Source organism: Dermacentor albipictus, chromosome 1, assembly GCF_038994185.2.
Source record: "Dermacentor albipictus isolate Rhodes 1998 colony chromosome 1, USDA_Dalb.pri_finalv2, whole genome shotgun sequence".
NCBI lineage: Eukaryota > Metazoa > Arthropoda > Arachnida > Ixodida > Ixodidae > Dermacentor > Dermacentor albipictus.
In genome coordinates, this window is record NC_091821.1 from 270,545,557 (window position 1) to 270,565,102 (window position 19,546).

A 19,546-nucleotide genomic window follows, 5' to 3' on the forward strand; every position below is an offset into this window, starting at 1 on the left:
AAACTAAATAATTTTTGCCAGCCATTATTTATAGCAGTGGTGGGACATTAAACATTGTGCAAGAAATGGCAATACTATCTTTAACTAAGCTTTACTAATAAACGTTGTATTTAACAACTTGGAACACATACATTGCAATTGCAGAATTAATGACAGTCAGTGCTTATGGTACAGTTAGTGGGAATCCGGAAACTGTCAGAAGTTTCAAGATATTTATCCTGAAATCTGCCCCGGATACTTTTAATATTTAACATTGCTTTGTACCCCAGTATGTAAGGACTGCTCTGTGAGAAAATAGTTGGAATATCAAAGCATTTTGCCACAATTCAAAGACGCATCAAAACTTATGCTAGCCTCAATATTTCTATAACCTGTGTCAATTCTACAATTGCAACAATTTTTGTATAATCCCATAGCTTTGACACTTGGAGACAGTTGTTGTAGAAACAACCAGCCGGTTACCCAGCAATGTACTCGCAAAAGAAGCAAAGGCCAGCCAGCTGTTATTAGGAATAGCCTCTGGCCTGCACTTCTTTGCGACAGGCTGTACAGTTGACTCACAATAATTCAAAATTTCAGTCAATCCAAGAAAACCTCAATATTGTTATGTTGCAGAAGTCACATATAAAGACGTATTTACAATATGCAATATGCATAAAACGATGCATAAACATTCCACCTTACACTCCTGTAGGATTCCACCTCTACACATCAAATCGTCTTTTTCTGACTGGCGACACTCTTTGTTGCACCGTAACATAACCCTCGCCTGTAAAGGAGCCATCTGAGCGCCAACTATGAAGGAGGTGAACTTGTGGCAAAGTAAGGCTTCAGCCGGGACACATGCACAACATCCGTGGGGACACGCGACTCCAGCTGAGTGATCTTAGTTGACATCGCCAAGCTGACGCAATATCGTGTAGGGCCCTGTGTAGCGCGGCAGCAGCTTTTCAGAAAAGCCGATGCAGTGACATGGTGTTCACAGGAGGACAACAGATCCAGGAGGAAATCAAACGTCCGATGTTGGCTGTCGTACCGGACTTACTGCGTGGCCAGAGACTCAGTGTGCCGGGAGCCGGCAATCTGGCATGCCGTGCGAGCCCGGGCAAAGACGTCTTGAGCGTATTCAGTGGGTGTGTTCGTCGAGGAAGGAAGCAGTGTGTTAAAGGGCAAAGAAGGGTGGCGGCCGAACAGAAGGTAGAAGGGTGAAAAGCCAGCAGTCTTGTGACGGGACAAATTATAGGCGAAGGTCACACAGGATAACATGCTGTCCCAATCACTGTGGTCGTGGGAAACGTAAAGGGTCATCCACTCTTAGGGTGAACACGGCTCAGCGTGGCATTACTCTGCAGAGCGCCAGTGCGTCCGGCGCGGCTGCACATCGAAGCAAAGCAGTACAAGTGCACAGGGTCCTAAGGGAAATGCTCTGTGTTGTCTGCAACAGCGCTGGAGTGCGCTGCTCTAGCTCTGCTGTGAGTACACTTCACCAAATGCAGGTGACCAAGGTGGCTTCGCAGCAAAGTGCGCTTCACTCACAGGAGCATTTTCCGGCTGGTTTTGTCTACAGCTTGCAAAAAGCCTGCTGAGGCAATATGCATGAACAGAAACAAGCTTCTCAGCGCATAAACGACTTCGCATTTTTTTTCTTCCGAAAGATGAGGGTAAAAGAGCAGTTATTTTTTGCTTGCTCTTTATTAGGCTGGAGCCATTTTTATTTTGGCTGCCACAGCCCACTATGTATTCAAATTTTGGACCCACTTAACTAAAAAGAGGCTTTCGGTTAATTGGCTTTGCAGGGCAGAGAATAAAGCCATTGATGGCTGACAAGAGGATATTCGTAAGGCATGAACAGTCTAAATGCTGGTGTCAGTGACAACATTGTGTGCAGGGATGGCATTATGATGTACACTGACAGACTGCAACCATAGAAATGAAGTACGTGTACAACAGACCTGAAAGTGTCCTTATTGCAAAGGTCTAAAAAGGGACCCTTAAAGGGACCCTGAAACGATTTTGGCGATTTTCTACAAACGTACTGAGTCGTTAGAGTAGGTTCTTCTGATCATTAATTGATGCATCTAAGTGCTCTGCGTAAAGCGTGTAATTTATTATAAGGTTTTAAAAATACCCATCGCTGCCGATCGCAGCGCACTGCTCGGCGGAATTTTAAGCCGCCCCTACCCATATAATGCAAATAACCCATATTACGTCAGATGGGCGAGCTATCTGATTGGCTGACCAGGTCGCGTGGTCGATAATTTTTCCAACTTTATGGTGAACAAATGATGCTCGTAATAGTTGGAATATTAGTTACTTTGTTTTTGTAAAAAGAAAATAACTTAAAGAGAATACACAAGAATTGTTTTTTAGTACACTTCAGCACTTCCGGCACACAGCAAGTGTCGTCTGCTTGTGTTACAACGTACTCCATTTTGACGAGAGCTCCGCGGTCAGAGTCGGTCTCAGTCTTTTCGCGAGCACTATGATTCGACTTTGTTGCCTTGTGGACTGCAAACCTAGCGACCTGCAAATCGCGAGTCCAGTATTAGGGCAAACGCAAGCGCAAGGGGACAGGGTCTGGCCGCTTGACTGTGCCGGGATGAGCCACGAGATGAGCAGAAGGGGAAATGTGAACGGTCTGCACGGTGCAGCCACCTGGTGGCACAGAGCTCAACCATACACAGTAGCAGCAACGAAGTGTATTCTTTGCTGCTGGTGTGTATTTTTCGCAGGAGTGTAATCATCAACACGTTGATTTATAAATGTTTAAAATGCTTTACACTTGGTTAGAGCAATATTAGCGCTTTGTTTGACTGGTTAAGCGCTGCGCCAGCAAGTGTCTGGACCGTGCAGACCGATCAGGCTGCTCACGTACGTCTACGCTAAAGTTCCTTCATCAGCTTGAGTTTATGCCTCCAATCATTTGCCGAAATGACCAGCTTGCCTGTTTTTAGCGGAGTACCGGACACGTTCGGCGCTACGACAGAATGCTCGCAACGCACGCTGCTTCGATAGCTCTCGGTCGACGGCCAAGCGGCTAGCGGAGAGGTCTTGCGCGGGAGGGGGCGTGCTCCTAAACAACCGGAAGTGAGCGATATGACGTCGCATCGTGACGCTGAACCAGTGAAGGCGGAGCTTAGCGCCGCTCGCTCGGTGAGCGAATTGAGGAGGAAAAGCATAGCTAGGGAGGAGGGTAACTTCTAATCGCTTGCAGCTCCATTAATACGTAACGCTTCACTTAAATTGTGGTGCGAATGTTCTACTTAAGCTGTACCCTACGCGCCCACAAAATTTGTCCGAACCGTTTCAGGGGCCCTTTAAGACTAACAGTCAGTCTGGTGAAGTAGGTATTTCTTTAACATTTGATTTGCATTAATGTGGAAGAAGGCTGCTTAACAACAAAGAATGTGAAAGGTAGTTTCCTTGTCTGAATTCCATGCCGGTACATTAAAATGTCACAGATTTCAAGGTATTTTTGCATGTTTGGGCTGTTTTTGGTCAAGAGAATTTTATAATTCAGTTCCTTTACAATGCAATGTAATCCTTGTTTTTTGATAAAACCATTAATTAGTCCCGAGCAGACACTCTCCAAATCTGATGACATTACGAGGAGCTAGCACGGGAATATCAAAGCCATCTTTCATTTTTGTGTCTTCGCTGCCTCTAGTACCACATGTTTTGAGTACTCCACAGGTATAACTTACCAATACAGCTTAACTTAAAGGAGCCCTTGAACACTTTTCAAGCCACTGTTTTTTGATCATGGGTTGCGAAGATTGACAGCTGGAGATATAAATTCAACAAGAATAGCAGCGACAGAGGTACACAGGCCAAAGTTATTCAGCCAAGAAATTAAAAAAAAAAGAAAGTTATAAGAAGAAAAAAGAAAAAGAAAAGAAAGTTAAAAGAAAAAGAAAAAGTTAAAGAAGAAGAAAAGAAGAAAAAGAAGAAGAAAGAAGAAAGAAGAAAAGAAGAAAAGAAGAAAAAGTTAAAGTTAAAGAAGAAAAAGAAAGTTAAAAAAAAAAGCAGTGGTTATCTGCGACTGTTCTTAATCTCGGAGGAGCAAGAGGTGACGTCGATGATGCTTTTGTTGAGCGCCACTGGGGGATGATAGGTTGGCAGCGATGTAGTGATTTGTTTACATTACTCAAATATTAAATTTTTCGTTACTGACGCTTTGACCTATGCTGAAAGCATCTCCAATCATCAGTCTATGCAACCTGCAACAGAAAGACAGTGGCTAGAAAGTGTCTGAGTGCCCTTTAACATTCCCTTCTAGTGACCCTTTAAGTGCTTTGCTCAACTCCAAATGTTTCTCAAGGCCAAGGAAAGTTCAAATAAAGAGCTGCTTGTTCTGGTTAACACAGATTCTGAGAAGAGCCATACTTTGTGGGTAGCTATGAGAGCAACTTAAACTATAACCAACCCCTTTATGCCAAATAACATCTGCAGTACAAACGTGCTCATTGTATATGGGGCTTCGCTCTACAGACGGACACATTACCTGGGCATGAAGCTCTGCAGTATCAATGATTGTTGCTAGCATCCGGTTGGCTGTTCGATTTATGTAAACAAAGTGAAGCAAGCCGGGAAACTGTGCAGAGAATCTGTTTGAATACACTCAAGGCAAACAACTCGCATATAATTTGCACTTGCACAAAAGGTAAAAATGATAAAGTAGTCACTTATGTAAGAAGCATGATGTGACCCTGGCACCTAGCATACACTGCTGCTTCGCATCAGTGTATGCCATACTATGTCTAGGCCAGATGTCTATGTCACATCATGCGTTGTACTTAAGCAACTGTTTATTGATTTCACATTCTATTTTAAACAAGGCTCATGTGTAGTTGATGACACGTTAACCCCACTATCCTTTGTGAAATGTGTTCACTTTCTTTATTTATTCAATATTAAAGCAAGATATTTGTGCTAAGCATAAGCAAATAAACAAAATGCAATGCTTAAAAAATCATCCTGTAACACTACTAAAACACAATTAGAAGCTGCCAGTAATATAATGTGCTGTCAGTAATATGTAAAAATCTGTGCAAGCGTCCCATTACAAATAGAATACACAAAAAAGGTGTATATTCTAGCAACAAGTCTCGCGAGAATTATTTTCAATACGAGCTAGCTGGCTCAAGAAAGCAAACCAAATGTAGCAAAAAGAATACCATGGGCAGGCACACTTCCTGCCCACGTCATTGCATAGTTAGTAATCATTACATAGATAACTTGACAGGGATGTAAGAACTAAACAGACTGCCATAAGTTCCTTACAAAACAGTCTGACCGTTGTCTCTACAAAAATGTGAACAGTGCTAACTACAAGGGACAGCAGAAGATGACATTCACAAGCACTGGGCCTCTAGCACCAATAAGAAAAACTAGTAGATTGCTTCCGGTGCTTTGGGCTTATACATACTGAAACAGCATGCACGAAACACTGAGTATGGAAAGAACAGGGTCCAAGTACCGACTCTCAACTGAGGCACAACAGCACCACAGCATTCCGACAAATAATGCTGAGGAGACAGAATTAACCCTTCGAATACAGAATCTCCTTGTCGCATTTTCACGTTTTATGATTATTTGTTTTCTTTTCACTGTTTAGGGGGTGTGCTGTGGCACTCATGTATAGATTTGTGTGATTGTGTAGCAAAATTTTCGTTGAGAGTGAGCACCTGCTCCTTCGTCTCTTCTTGTGCAGCATGTGCAGCATATTTAAGTATGAACAAATCCCAACCCACGCATGTTTCGTTTCTTTTACATGGCAACATTGAAACGAACCCGGTGCCTCTGCACAAGTGGCAGATGCTCTCCTACCAGGCATTTACTGTGAACAATAAGATTATCCTGTTGATTGTACACTCGAAAAACTCAACTCTTCATTACAACTGGCCCCAAAGACTGTGCGACACCTTTCCCTAGCCGTTTCCCTCTGTGGAAATCAAGAGCACAAAAAACTGATCAGCAAGTGCTTTGCAATGGTCAGACAACAGCGTTCTAGGTCTCTCAATCCTAAGCTGCACATATAGGATTCTAGAAAATTCACTTTTTTCATGGCTCCCCAGGCCTTAAACCTTAATCCCCCAGCATTAATCGTTTGAAAAACTACCATGTTCCTCGCCAATGGGAGTTAGGATCACTGCTTCCCATGTATGAAGCACATGCTCAATCAGTAGGCCATTGCAATGGGATTGTGCAACACTTCTTCAAAGTTCTTGTGACAGATGGGCAAGAGGCTGCAGGATGCTTTTTCGTATTTTAAAAGCAGGTCAGATTCCACAGTAACTAGCAGTGAAACCCATTGCATCCCTCACATTGCTCGTGCCCCCCTCTCTCACACTTTGCTGCATCTTGTTACTGCACACAAACACATTTTATTTTTGCAGTGCTTCTTTCCTTAACTTCTACTTTGGTCTAAAACATTTATAAAGATGTGGTAAAGTGCAGCTGCCCCTTTAAAAAATGTGCAAGGAAGATGTGCCTGCTGTCACATAACTGTACATTGTCACAGTAATGAACTTGCTTCTCCTGTCTTGCAGTAATCCTGTGGAAGAATTCCCTTGTGCTGCCAAGGTGCTGTATCAATAACCTGTTCTTGGTAAAAATGGTGGCTGCACAGGAGGCAGGATAAAGTGGCACAAAACGGTTGTGGGTGCAGCGCATAAGGTGCACAATAAAAAATCAGGCTAGCATGCATCACACTTTTCAACAAAGGATACGAGCTGATGTGCAGGCCTTCGCCTGCCTTAACAAGCAGAAAGTCCATGTAGCTCTCAAGCTTCTTCTTAACAGCTGTACGGATCAACTCCTCTGAGTCTGCTAACATAGGTCGTAGCTCCACCTCACGAGCAAGTTCAGGATTCAAGACCAGCTCTCTGAATGCTGTCTGCACATTTTTTTTAAGCAGTAGAAGTGCTTCTTCAGACCTTGCAATGAGATGAGGACGACACTGAGGATGCGGTTCCCATGCCAACAAGATAATGCAAGATTAAAACAAGGACTCTAACAGCAGTGTATACACACGTAGCGATGCAATTCAGACACACCTGGCAGCCAGTTCAGTGTTATCCGAGCCTGAGAGGTATTCAACAAAGCCAGACATCTTAAGATGTGCCCATTTTTTTGTGATTAGGCTGATGCATGTTGCTTCATCCTTTTCCAGCTGTAAAAAAAGAAAGAAAGAAAAAGGTGATAATTATGCAGATCACATGCACTGCATCAATGTTATGCAAAGCATTTGCAGTTACCTGGCTACAGTGAAAGCTCGTTAATTCGAACTTCAATAATTCGAATTTATGGATAATTCGAACTGTACGATTTGGTCCGGCCAAGCTCCACAGAAGTCTATGTATAAAAAAGTCCGTTAATTCGAACGCGAGAAGGTTCCTTCACGGATAATTCGAACTACGCTCGCCTGGCACACGGCCAGAGAAACGCGCCTACTGCCTACACACAAGGCTGTATAGCCTCCGAAACGGAGAGAACGGCGAGATAAGGCGAAATCGGAAAAAAATCTAACCAACGCGGGGTCAGCCAGAAGGCAGCGGCAGCTGCCGCCTCTCCGTTCTACGTAACCTCCGAGACTTCTTGCCCGTTGCGAATCTCGGAGGCTTTGCAAATCTTGTACAGCTGCTAATGTTGTGCGGAGATGGCACGGTAAGCGCCAAAACACAGCGAATCAAGTACGTCGCAGCTGCGCTTGCGATCAAGAACCAACGAATTGGGGCCTTTGCCACCTTCACGTGTTCAGCGTCTTTGTCTCGGCAGTCTTCATCGGTTGTGCACCTCTGTTTTCAGCTTAGGAGGTATCAGCCGTCGCGATTCATTGTGATGGTGTTAAGCCTCGGCTAACGTTCGTTTCGGTGGACATCGGTGGTGTGGCACAGTTGGACCCAGAGCTTCGACTTGAAGATGGCGTGTGCCCGCGGCACACGCCATCCCTTTCTGACACGCCAAATTTCTGACATGCCCTACTGCTTCCAAATCGCAGTGTACTGTTGCTCTCCTTCACTTTCGTTAGTTCGAACTTTCGTTAATTCGAACTGAAGCGGCTTCCCCTTGCGGTTCGAATTAACGAGCTTTTACTGTATATAGCATCATTTGGGGTTCTGCGAAGTGCTACGAGATGAATGACGGCGATGGCATGACAACTGATTTATGGTACTACAGTGAAGAAATGTTACAATCTGTTCCATTACAACCTGGTTCATTCTTGAAGGCGGTACAATGTTGTACAGCATCTACACTGTGCTAACTGTACGACAAGAGGACTGGGGAATGTGGGCTGATCCTGCAGGTGGGTGTACTTTAAGTGGAAGCTTTAGCTCGGGTGCTCCTATTTAAATACATGTAAAAGGAGAATTCGTTTTTCTCGGCACCCACTGCACCAAATTTGACGAGATTTGTTGCATTTAAAAGAAAAACTTAAAATCTAGTGACTGTTGGTTTCCAATTCTTTATTTAGATTGTCAATTTTTTTATTAAAAATTTGCAAAAATCAAAAATTTTCAGAAAATGAAACTATCAAGTTTGCAACTCCCTAACTCAGCAAAGAAAAATGATATCACAATTCTGGGAATTGCATATGATAGTGCATCTAAAGCGGACAAAATTGATATGTTACACATGAATAGAAAAAAAGTTGTTAATATGGAAATACAGCTTTTGCAGAACCCTTGTATACAACGTTAACTAATTCACGTAACATGTAAGTTAACATACCAAATTCGTCCGCTTTCAATGATTTAACAGATGCCATTTACAGAAGTGCGATTTCTGTTTTTCTTTTCTTTTTTTGGAGAGCTATTAACTTGTAGACTTCGTGCTTCTATCTTTTTCAAACTTTCGAATTTTTTAAAATTCTTTCAACAAAATTCAGGCCCTAAATTGAAATTCTGCTTCCAACAGTCACTAGAATTTAACTTTCTTTCTCAAATGCAACAAACTTCATTAAAATTGGTCCAGCGGTTGTCTTAGAAAAGCATTTTTGCATTTTACATGTATTTGAATAGGCCGCATCGGAGTTGGGCCCAAGCTAAAGCTTCCTCTTAACACAGCATCTCAAAGTTCTAACTGCCACAGAATGGGATAAGCAGGCTGGCATGCTCTCGGTTTTATAAGCAACTTGTTCCTATGTGGCATGATGCACACAAAAAACAATGGTAAGATTGACTATTATTTTCGCATTTCATTCATGAGTCTGTAACCAAATGGAAACTGGCACACACACAAGTGCTCTTGCTCGCACTATGCAACATGCTGCACATGCCAATAATCTCAAAGAGCTAGTTGGCAATGGCATGAGAAAAGTAAGCATGTGATTGTGGTCTCATGGTTAGAGCATAGGTTAGACCACAGTATGTGCTGGGAGACGAAGGTTTGATTCCACCATCAGACACTTGAATTCTTTTTTTATTGAAGAGGCCCGAAACGATGAGAGCCAGGAGCCTACTGCTAAGTGCCTCGTATGAGCCAAAGAATGCTGCACATTAAAAATAGACAGGCTTACCTGCACCAGAATAAAAGACACGCTTCTAATACTTTAAACCCAGGCTGACGGACGGACACACATCTGTGCTTCTGTGCCACTTCTGACAGTGAGAAGTTACACTACAGTGAGCAGCTGTAGCACACGACTTTCTAGTCAAAATAATATTTCTAGTAGATAATAAGTACAATGGCAGGGAAGAGAGGTCACCCACTAAAGTCTGACCTTCCATTTATTCTCAATGGGGAAACAACAGTAAAGGCAAAAGGAAGTAAACACAGAAGGAGCTAGTGCAATTCTTGCCAAATCCTGAAACAGTGTGGAGACGGCACATCTGCACCAGCTGCAGCATTTTTTTTTCTGTACTTTCAGTTGAGGTAGGGCCAGGCAAACCTATTAAGGCCAGGTTTATGGTTCATGCAGACAGAATGCAGGCAAAGGGGACAAGATATAACAAGCCTATCAATTTATGTGTACCAATCAATCAAGGCGCTGATGCCATTGCAAACGTGCTGTCTCCTGCTGAAGATATCGATTCTTGGCCATCTCACAATGTCTCAGAGGACTACAAACACTCCAAAACAAGTAGAACTATGTGACCCTATGACAAAGATTTAAGTAGGCCTGTTTACTTAGCAAGTGATGGCAGCAAGAGGTATAATTACTCAACAATATTTAGTGGGTCAGTCTCAGCACAGTGAAAGTTGGACTGGCCCGATGCTGCAGAGATTATACCCACTGAAGCTATGAAGAGTCCGTACATCTGCCCACACAATTTTCAGAAAGTGAAACTTGCATAAAAACTTCTTCTACCCAGTGCATGGCTAAATTTTTAGTGGCATACTTATGCCAGGACCAAAATTAGCACTTGCATGATGTTGGAATTCAGAAAGCATATTTCTGGGTAGATTTTGTCGAAACATGCCGAGTTTATGTGCTATGTGCACATGATGTCCCATGTGTTTTTCCAATTATATAATTTTGTAATGTTCCAATTATGCTCCATGTGCTAACTTAAGGTATACATTCAGTTTTCTTGCATAGTAAATATATTCTCCGAAATTTAAAAAAAACTTGCTTGGAGGTGGGCTGTCTATGAAACCATATAGGGTGTAATAAATAATATATAATGTAATAAATAACCTATAAGAATGATCTTGTGCGATCAGAGTATGCATTCCTACAAGAATGAATGCTCTAGAGTGATTTGAACCAAACTTACAGCATGTCAAAGTTTAAGGTATGGTCCCATAGTAACATCCAGGACAAATTACAGTAAACTCTCAGTTGTACGAATGTCAGTTTAACGAATATTTCAGAATAACAAACATCCCCGGTGGTTTTCCTATGCACTCTATGCAAAAATCTTTCAGTTAAGCTAATTTCTGAATAGCGAATATTTCAGTTGAATGAACTTGATCAGTGGACCTAGGCTCATTTTTGCAATCAGTTTTGCGCTCTGCAGCGCTGACATAGCCGATGCCCGCTGTCCCCAAATCACCCCTCCAGCGGCAGCTATGTGCAGTGTGACAGTGAGTTCGTTACCTGTGCTGAACTACCAGATCTGAAAATTGTTTCCAGTGTTCGTCCCGAAAAAGAGTGCGGCAAGGAAGATGCAATATCAGAGGTAGATTCAAATCCTGTAATTCTAGCCGAGGCTGTAGGATGCCTTAGAAAGTTGCGAGACTTCGTGTCTCAGCAACAAGCTGTGCCAGAGGAAATGCACATAGACAGACTCCCTGGACAGCTTTGTTACTTCTTGCGCTTTAAGAGCGCCAGTGCAAATGAAAATTAGTCTTTTTTTTTTTTTTCAAAATGAGATAGACAGCAACACAACTGTTACGCAGTTCGTATATGCTGATGTACATAACTCCATAAATTGCATTACCCACTTTTGACTCGATGTCTGCTGTGCCCTATGCTGTTCCATGTTCTAGTGAATATTCAGTTTAGTGAACTTTCAGTTAAGTGAACTATTTCCTTGGGTCCCTTGAAGTTCACTCAAGTGAGAGTTAACTGGATTACTTTTTAGAAATATCTGTCATAATATTTGTCTATGTCATATGCCTACTGTCATCTCCATTTGTCTAGCTTTTTGATAAAAAAAATTATTGCACTAGGGTAAGTAGAACCAGAGATATTGTCACTCCAAAATTGTGACAACCAGAAACTGCTGTTCTGAAAAAAAAAAAAATGAGGAAAAACATTTTACGTGTTTATGGTGATTATGATAAAGGCTAAATTAATCAAGGATACAAATACAGGGATCCAACCAAGCAAGAAGAAATGCTTTACTCCAATATGGAGTAGTGGTACCCAAAAAGATATCTGGGCCAATTTCTGCCACCAAAGAGCAGGGTCTTTCCCCTTAAAGGGCCCCTCACCAGGTCTGGCCATTTTGAGCTGACAAGCGCAGAGCATACATTGTGTGATAATGATCGTGCCTGCAAAGTATTACATCGCTACGCGCCGCAGAAAGATGTGAAATTTCAAACTGAACGCTGTTTTTCCTATACATATACATATACGTATACATATACATATACCGCTAGTCATGTGTCCTTGTGCACAGTGCGCAAAATCGTGCGCTGCGGGAACAAGACAACAGCTCGCACACGACACCGTCAGCAGTAGTGCATGGAATAAAGAAGAGAGTGCGTAGCGCCGAAAGAAAAAAAAAGCAAGGGAAAAAAAAAGGAAGGCGGGGCCTGTGACGTACACGTCACGTGATTCTCGAAGTCCAGTATGGGAGAACGTAGGGAAGGAATTTCGCTTGCGGAGGCTAGACGGGGCGAGTGGAGAAAGCGTCTTGCTTGGCAGTGGAGCCTGCCTGCTGAAATCATGGGTTTGTGGCACTGAAATACATGTACCTTGGCTATTGATGAGCCGATTTGAAAAATGTTTGCGGCAGAACGCTCCCTAAAGGACATGTAACAACTTCCAGCATATAACAAAAATTTGCTGAGGGTTCTGGTGAGGGGCCCTTTCAAGGATCTCCACTGAATTGTGGAGATCCTTTAAAGGGCAATTGAAGGACAATTTTCAAGCGATAGGCAGAAAATAAAAAAACTACGAACCTCGGCTCTTCGGCAAGTGTCAGAAAGACGTGTGATTGCACTCTCCAAAACATCAACCGTCATACGACAACGACCATCTTCTGGCTTCTCCTGAATTGAGTGTAGTTGCTTGAGCAGGCTGAAGAGGCTATCTGCCAACAACACTTTGCTGTTTACCTGTCGACAAGAAACACAAAGAAGACATGCCATCATTTCATTATTAGTTGGTACAGTAATGTAAGCCCTAAATTTTCTTGTAAACAAAGTGCACAAAAACCTGCTGTTCTAAATAATAACAGTTTTCAAAATGACAACATTTAAAGACAAAGGCAGCAAGCTAATCCTGCTTTCTATAAATAGTGTGACTTCTTTACTTTTAAGCCAGTCACCACAAGATAACCAAAAAGGAAAGGGGTCCTCAAAAATGGCAGCAAGGCTTGGAATAGCTTGTGGTCCATCTTATTAGACTTCAAAGTGTAACAAGTACAAAAAACAACAAGGAAAAGGAACAGAAACAAGCACTCTTTTGTCTTGTTTTTGGCACTGTGAAATCAGACAAAGTGTCTCGAATACTATTAGGTGTTGCTATGTCGTGCTCAGGCACATTTAAGCAATGAGCCTCTGAGCAGTGAAAGCATGTTGCAACTTTGCTACATACTTTTCAGTGCAAGGTGTTGACGTAACTATGCTCAGAATCACTCCTCTACACATAAGATAACCTGTGTTGGAGTAAGCAGGCAAACTCCATTGAATTAATTTACTATAACAATATCTCACTGGCTTTAATACACAGTGTGACGCCACAAACTGTCAAAGAAACATAAACATTGCTAATCTGACACACGTGCACTACCCCAAGAATCCTAAAGTATTAGCAAGACGGGCATACTATGTAAATATCTGAATTTTACTGAAGACCCAAGCTGGCAATTACAGTTCCTGAAGGTTATTCACAACAATGCACTTACTTGCAGACCTTGCAGGACGAAGCACTGCTCAATATGACAAATCAATTGGCCAGCTCGCTAGTTTGCTTCACTGTACAATTAAATGTATCAGTGTTTTTTCTTATGCTATACAGCATTTTTTTCATCGCCTGTGGCAGGTGGCACACTTCTAGTCCTTGAACACATGGATTATACGAAGAGGTGAATGTGCATGAAGAATCACAATGCATAATCAACGAATTATCAAAAATTTGCTATTTTTTTTATTACTTGACAGCATAATTGCAATTTACGAATTGTAGCTGGCGAGAGCTCAAGGTCACTTGGAACGAATTCACAGGATGACACCAGTTTCAAGATATTCATTCCTAAAATTGGCAATGAAACACATTGACAGTCCAGTTACTTTTGTGCTTCAATGGATAAAACAATGCTTTGTTAAAAAAGTAAGTGAAAAAACTATTTTTTATAGCAAGTTTGATGGCACATACATATCTCGATACCGGTGCCATCCTCAGAATTCATTCCAAGTCAATGTCTTGCAGACTCGCCGGCTACAATTTTTAAATTTCAATATGGGCTGTAAATTAAATAGTAAGGTACTTAATTAGTGTAATTGTGTTAATTATTTGATCATGCATTCTGATTTCTTGTAGAAGTAATGTCCGCATCTTCAAATAATCCAACTCAAGGACTGCGTCATCTCATAAGCAATTTTTTAAAAATTTTGCATAGCCTAAAAAAAAAATCATATTTAGGCTGCATACGTTTGCTAAGATGAAAAAAATAAAGGAAAACGAAATCCCATACCTCGCTTATTACAACCAGCAGGATGCTGCTTGTGATTACTACAGAGTGAACAATGTATGGTATAGACGAGTGAAGAGCAGTAGCGAAAAAGAGCAGCAGGCTACAAGTCTTCTCATTCCCCTGTTGTCCTTGATCCTGTTCAAAGCACAAAAAATAAGTCAAGGAAATTCGTCTTTTTCTTATCACTAGTGTGCACCTATTACTGCATAGGAAATTATACAACTTAATGTTAAGTGGGTACAGGCCAACAAGGGCATTGAGACAGCACACATGTTCTGACGTGCTCCAATAATTCTGATGAAATGTAGCGCATAACCAAGATGCCAACATTTTAACATTTAAAAAAAAAAATTTATTTGCACTACCATTTTTATGTATCCCGGTGCAATTTAATGGGGGAGGTGGGGATCCGAGGTGAAATTCTTTATTTTTTGTAGTAGAGCAATGCAATTTGGCATGCTTATTGAAAAGTGCGCTGAATGACTAATTACAAAGTTTCATTAAGGTACCTCCAGTAGTTTAGACAAACTTTTATTTGCGTCATTGTTGTACCACACTTGCAGAAAGCCTGGAGTGACCAAAAAACATTGTAGAAGCCTACAGCTGCTCTCGTATTTTAGCCATAGGAATGATTCATACAGTGACATTCTCCGAATATTTTTATAACCCTAATTTTTTTTTTTACACAGAGCATTACATCCATGTTTGTATAACGCAGTCGTTATTGTCATGTCAAATTAGCTAAAGAGTAAAAAAATTATAGTAATTCACAAACAAAGGAATGTCAATGTGTAGAGAATTTACAAAGGATGATGATGTTTGATGTTTAATGGCGCAAGGGTCAGGTGTGGCCAAAGAGCGCCATGCTAATGTTAATGAGTTCGCAGTGAACAGATGGGTTCTGTGATCTTAATGTGTCATGGCTGTAAAGGGGCCTAAAAGAGTTGATGCAAATTCCATAGAATGTAGGAGTAATAAAATTATGGGAATGACTACTGACGTGTACTATGAACATTAGAAGGCATTGAGAAAGAATGATGCAATATATAAAATACGTGAGATGCTAAAATGTCTGGAATTTACAAAGGAATATAATGCAACAGATTTCATGAAATTCCATCAAGCCATAGTCGTGCTACACTTACTGCAAGCAGGGCAGTCAGCTCAAAACACACTTCTGAAAAAACTGGCACTAAAGTTGCACAGTCACTACATGTTCGTAAAAATGTGCCGGGGTCGTAATATTTAGTGTCTTTGCTTGCAGGGGTCTTCTTATGTCCTTGCTCTTTCATTTTTTCTGCACTGTGTGCTTTTCTTTTTCTTTGTTGGTCCTTTTCCTCATCTCTTTGAAGGGTAAGGCTACCAGGTTTGATGCCCACAGACTTGCATATTTCAGTGTAGGCACACAAGTTTCCAAAGTTGTAGCGTGCAACTGCTTCATGTACTGCTGTCTCCACTGCAAACAATGAAGCGTGCTGATCCTTTGAAGTCATTGACCAGATGGACTGAATGCAGGCTTTCTTTCGCATTCTACGTCTTGTTGCCCTTGCACTGCTCCAGCAGTTGAGGGTCAGACAGGTGTTGATAGACAGGCAGCAATGCCTATGCTACTCGTCTCAACAGCTTGTATTTATGAGGCGGTGGTGGCTCCATTTTGGCCTGTGCTGACCGATGCCTGCACCAACTATCAGGGCCAGGTGGGCACAGCTCATGATGAGGCTTGTCATCTGCAGAAGCCACGTGATAAAATGTGGCCATCACGGCCCTTTGCATGTCACTGACGTATGTGTTTCTGCGCAAGGTTAAACCGTAGTAGCTGGTCAGTTTTTTTAGTAGGTCCTGTGCGAGTCCGCCTTTCCCACCCAATGGCTTCCCTTTCTTTGCTCTTGTCACCAATGTGCGGACAGCAGTGCCCATTCCCTTCTGCACATGATTTATGCAGTCCTCATTATTCAGGGGTATAAAGCCATTACCTCATCTTTGCAGAATGCAAGGTATGTTCGGCTGTCGCCATCGCATATGATATTCGTGTAGCGAAGGCTATAGCTGCTGAAAGAGTGCCTGAAAAGCACCAGTGCAGCTTCTACCTCCATTTGTCCTGAGCCAACGTCTGTATTTTTCTGGCAATGATGCTGCTTAATCTATGTGTCAAAGCTAGGGCCACTTTCTGCTGGTCGCTGACAGCACCCTAGACAGAAGTTAGAAAGTACAATGCAATCCAGCACAAGCCCGGTATAAAATTCAATAATGCAGCCTACACCAATGCGAGAACTGTGACCTCATGTAAAAACCAGGTGCCATCATAAACTGTGATGTTATTTGGGCTAGATGGCTGCATCTTGCTGTAGACATCTTTTACTGCAAGTACAGCATCTGCAAAAATGTTTTGCGTAGCTTCCTCTGCTCCAGGTTTGAACCTGGAGAAACGAGAAGAAAACGTTTTGAATGGCAGTGAATGAGAAGAAAATTTTAAAATCATATGAAAATAGAGGTCACAGCAAGGTAACGAAGACTTTCTCAAACGGACCAAATGCTTTGTTGCAAAGTCCCGGTCATCAGAAAATAATAATAATAATAATAATAATAATAATAATAATAATAATAATAATAATAATAAAACTTCGGCAGACACACTTAAGACTGCCTACGTGTGGGAATCCGAAGGAATGAAAAAGCATTATAGTCCCTTTGATGAATTTTTTTTAAATTGTTATTTTATATACTTTATTTTTTTTGCACGTTGCTTGTCTGCACAAGCTTTTTTTTATGTTGCTGATAGATTTTTTTATGCAGCCCACGAAGTGAGACATTCATTGTAGCAGAAGTCATTCAGGGCAGCAGGCCCTTTTCAAATGGTCCTGATAGCTTGCATAGCTTTTATATTCCCCCTCAAAAGCCCTTCCTTAAGTCCTTCTTTTTGATGACCAATGTGAATCAATAGGGCCACGCACACAAACGCACCAGTTTTACTGCCAGACCCAATGTTGTCTCATGCTGCACTGACAAACTGTTTTGAAGACAATTTGGGCAGAGTGCAGGCCCTATTAGTGAATTGTGGAGTGGACTCGGCAGCACTTCCAAAGGAAGTCACGTTAAAATGACTCGCCTTTACTTCGTGCAGCTGCTCTTCCTGGCCTGTTCATGGTCACCCGGTTCCCACACCTGCTGCGCTGCTGTCACGAATGCTGGAACTTCTCAGTCCTGGTATCCTGCCTACATCGCGGAAGCACCGTGCCAGCCACACCGCCCTGCACCGGCACAGGATCTACCGAACTACCGACGTTCCTGCCCAGCAGCGCCACACCCGGAATCACCATACAGCTTGCCTATCGTGCTCCCAGGACTATCAGCATCCCAATCTACACCGCCATCACCACGTATAAAGCCCCCCGGAATCACCACCCCCTTCAGTGGACTCGGCAGCACTTCCAAAGGAAGTCACGTTAAAATGACTCGCCTTTACTTTGTGCAGCTGCTCTTCCTGGCCTGTTCATGGTCACCCGGTTCCCACACCTGCTGCGCTGCTGTCACGAATGCTGGAACTTCTCAGTCCTGGTATCCTGCCTACATCGCGGAAGCACCGTGCCAGCCACACCGCCCTGCACCGGCACAGGATCTACCGAACTACCGACGTTCCTGCCCCGCAGCGCCACACCCGGAATCACCATACAGCTTGCCTATCGTGCTCCCAGGACTATCAGCATCCCAATCTACACCGCCATCACCACGTATAAAGCCCCCCGGAATCACCACCCCCTTCAGTGGACTCGGCAGCACTTCCAAAGGAAGTCACGTTAAAATGACTCGCCTTTACTTCGTGCAGCTGCTCTTCCTGGCCTGTTCATGGTCACCCGGTTCCCACACCTGCTGCGCTGCTGTCACGAATGCTGGAACTTCTCAGTCCTGGTATCCTGCCTACATCGCGGAAGCACCGTGCCAGCCACACCGCCCTGCACCGGCACAGGATCTACCGAACTACCGACGTTCCTGCCCCGCAGCGCCACACCCGGAATCACCATACAGCTTGCCTATCGTGCTCCCAGGACTATCAGCATCCCAATCTACACCGCCATCACCACGTATAAAGCCCCCCGGAATCACCACCCCCTTCAGTGGACTCGGCAGCACTTCCAAAGGAAGTCACGTTAAAATGACTCGCCTTTACTTTGTGCAGCTGCTCTTCCTGGCCTGTTCATGGTCACCCGGTTCCCACACCTGCTGCGCTGCTGTCACGAATGCTGGAACTTCTCAGTCCTGGTATCCTGCCTACATCGCGGAAGCACCGTGCCAGCCACACCGCCCTGCACCGGCACAGGATCTACCGAACTACCGACGTTCCTGCCCCGCAGCGCCACACCCGAAATCACCATACAGCTTGCCTATCGTGCTCCCAGGACTATCAGCATCCCAATCTACACCGCCATCACCACGTATAAAGCCCCCTGGAATCACCACCCCCTTCAGTGGACTCGGCAGCACTTCCAAAGGAAGTCACGTTAAAATGACTCGCCTTTACTTCGTGCAGGTAAACAATGCTTACCCTCTTTTTGCGAAGCGTACACGTTACGCTGGTTTGATAGTGCTGCCGAGTCCACTTTGTTGTATTGCCATTGCAAGTGACTGCGCACATGCCATTTCCCGCCTTTTATTGCAATGTGGGGACATCGAACTTAATCCTGGACCTGGATCTAACACCCGCTCAGGCAATACAGACTCGCACAAAGAATTGCTTGAGGCATTGGGCGAGTTAAAAGATGGGCAAACAACCCTTCTAAATGAGATGAAATCGATTCACGCAAGACTGGCTCAACAAGAGAAAGCATTTAAGGAGATAAAATCAAGACTAACAAAAGTTGAAGAAGAATGCGCCACGCTAGAGCCCATTAAAGCCCAAGTTAACAACGTCCAGTGCCTCTCCCAAGAAAACGCAAGCAACCTGTCAGACCTTGTACATAGGCTAGACGACAGCGAGGACAGGGCCCGTCGTTCTAATCTTGTATTTTTTGGTGTGAAAGACGCTGACCGCGAAACCTGGGCCGAATCGGAGAATCTAGTAATAGACATTTGCAAATCTGAACTAAAACTCACAATCCAGCCTATGGACATTGAACGGGCCCACCGGCTTGGTAATTTTAATACTGAAAAGAACAGGCCTATCATTGTCAAGTTCGCACACTTCAAAACCAAGGAACTGGTTCTTTCTAACGCAAAACTGTTTAAGGGTACAGTTCATA

General features: G+C 43.1%; 1 protein-coding gene across 5 annotated transcripts in view; it reads right to left on the reverse strand.

The window, feature by feature from the left end:
- The window catches only part of HPS1 (Hermansky-Pudlak syndrome 1 protein), a 54,060-nt gene that overhangs the window by 21,266 nt on the left and 13,248 nt on the right, over positions 1-19,546 (reverse strand). For all 5 annotated transcript variants that reach the window (XM_065449642.1, XM_065449616.1, XM_065449635.1 and 2 more), the window contains exons 7-11: positions 14,313-14,447; positions 12,577-12,732; positions 7,059-7,174; positions 6,732-6,938; positions 4,505-4,607 (exon numbers count right to left, since the gene is read on the reverse strand). In XM_065449642.1, the coding sequence (XP_065305714.1) occupies positions 4,505-4,607; positions 6,732-6,938; positions 7,059-7,174; positions 12,577-12,732; positions 14,313-14,447 (717 nt within the window). The remainder of the gene's footprint in view (positions 1-4,504; positions 4,608-6,731; positions 6,939-7,058; positions 7,175-12,576; positions 12,733-14,312; positions 14,448-19,546) is intronic.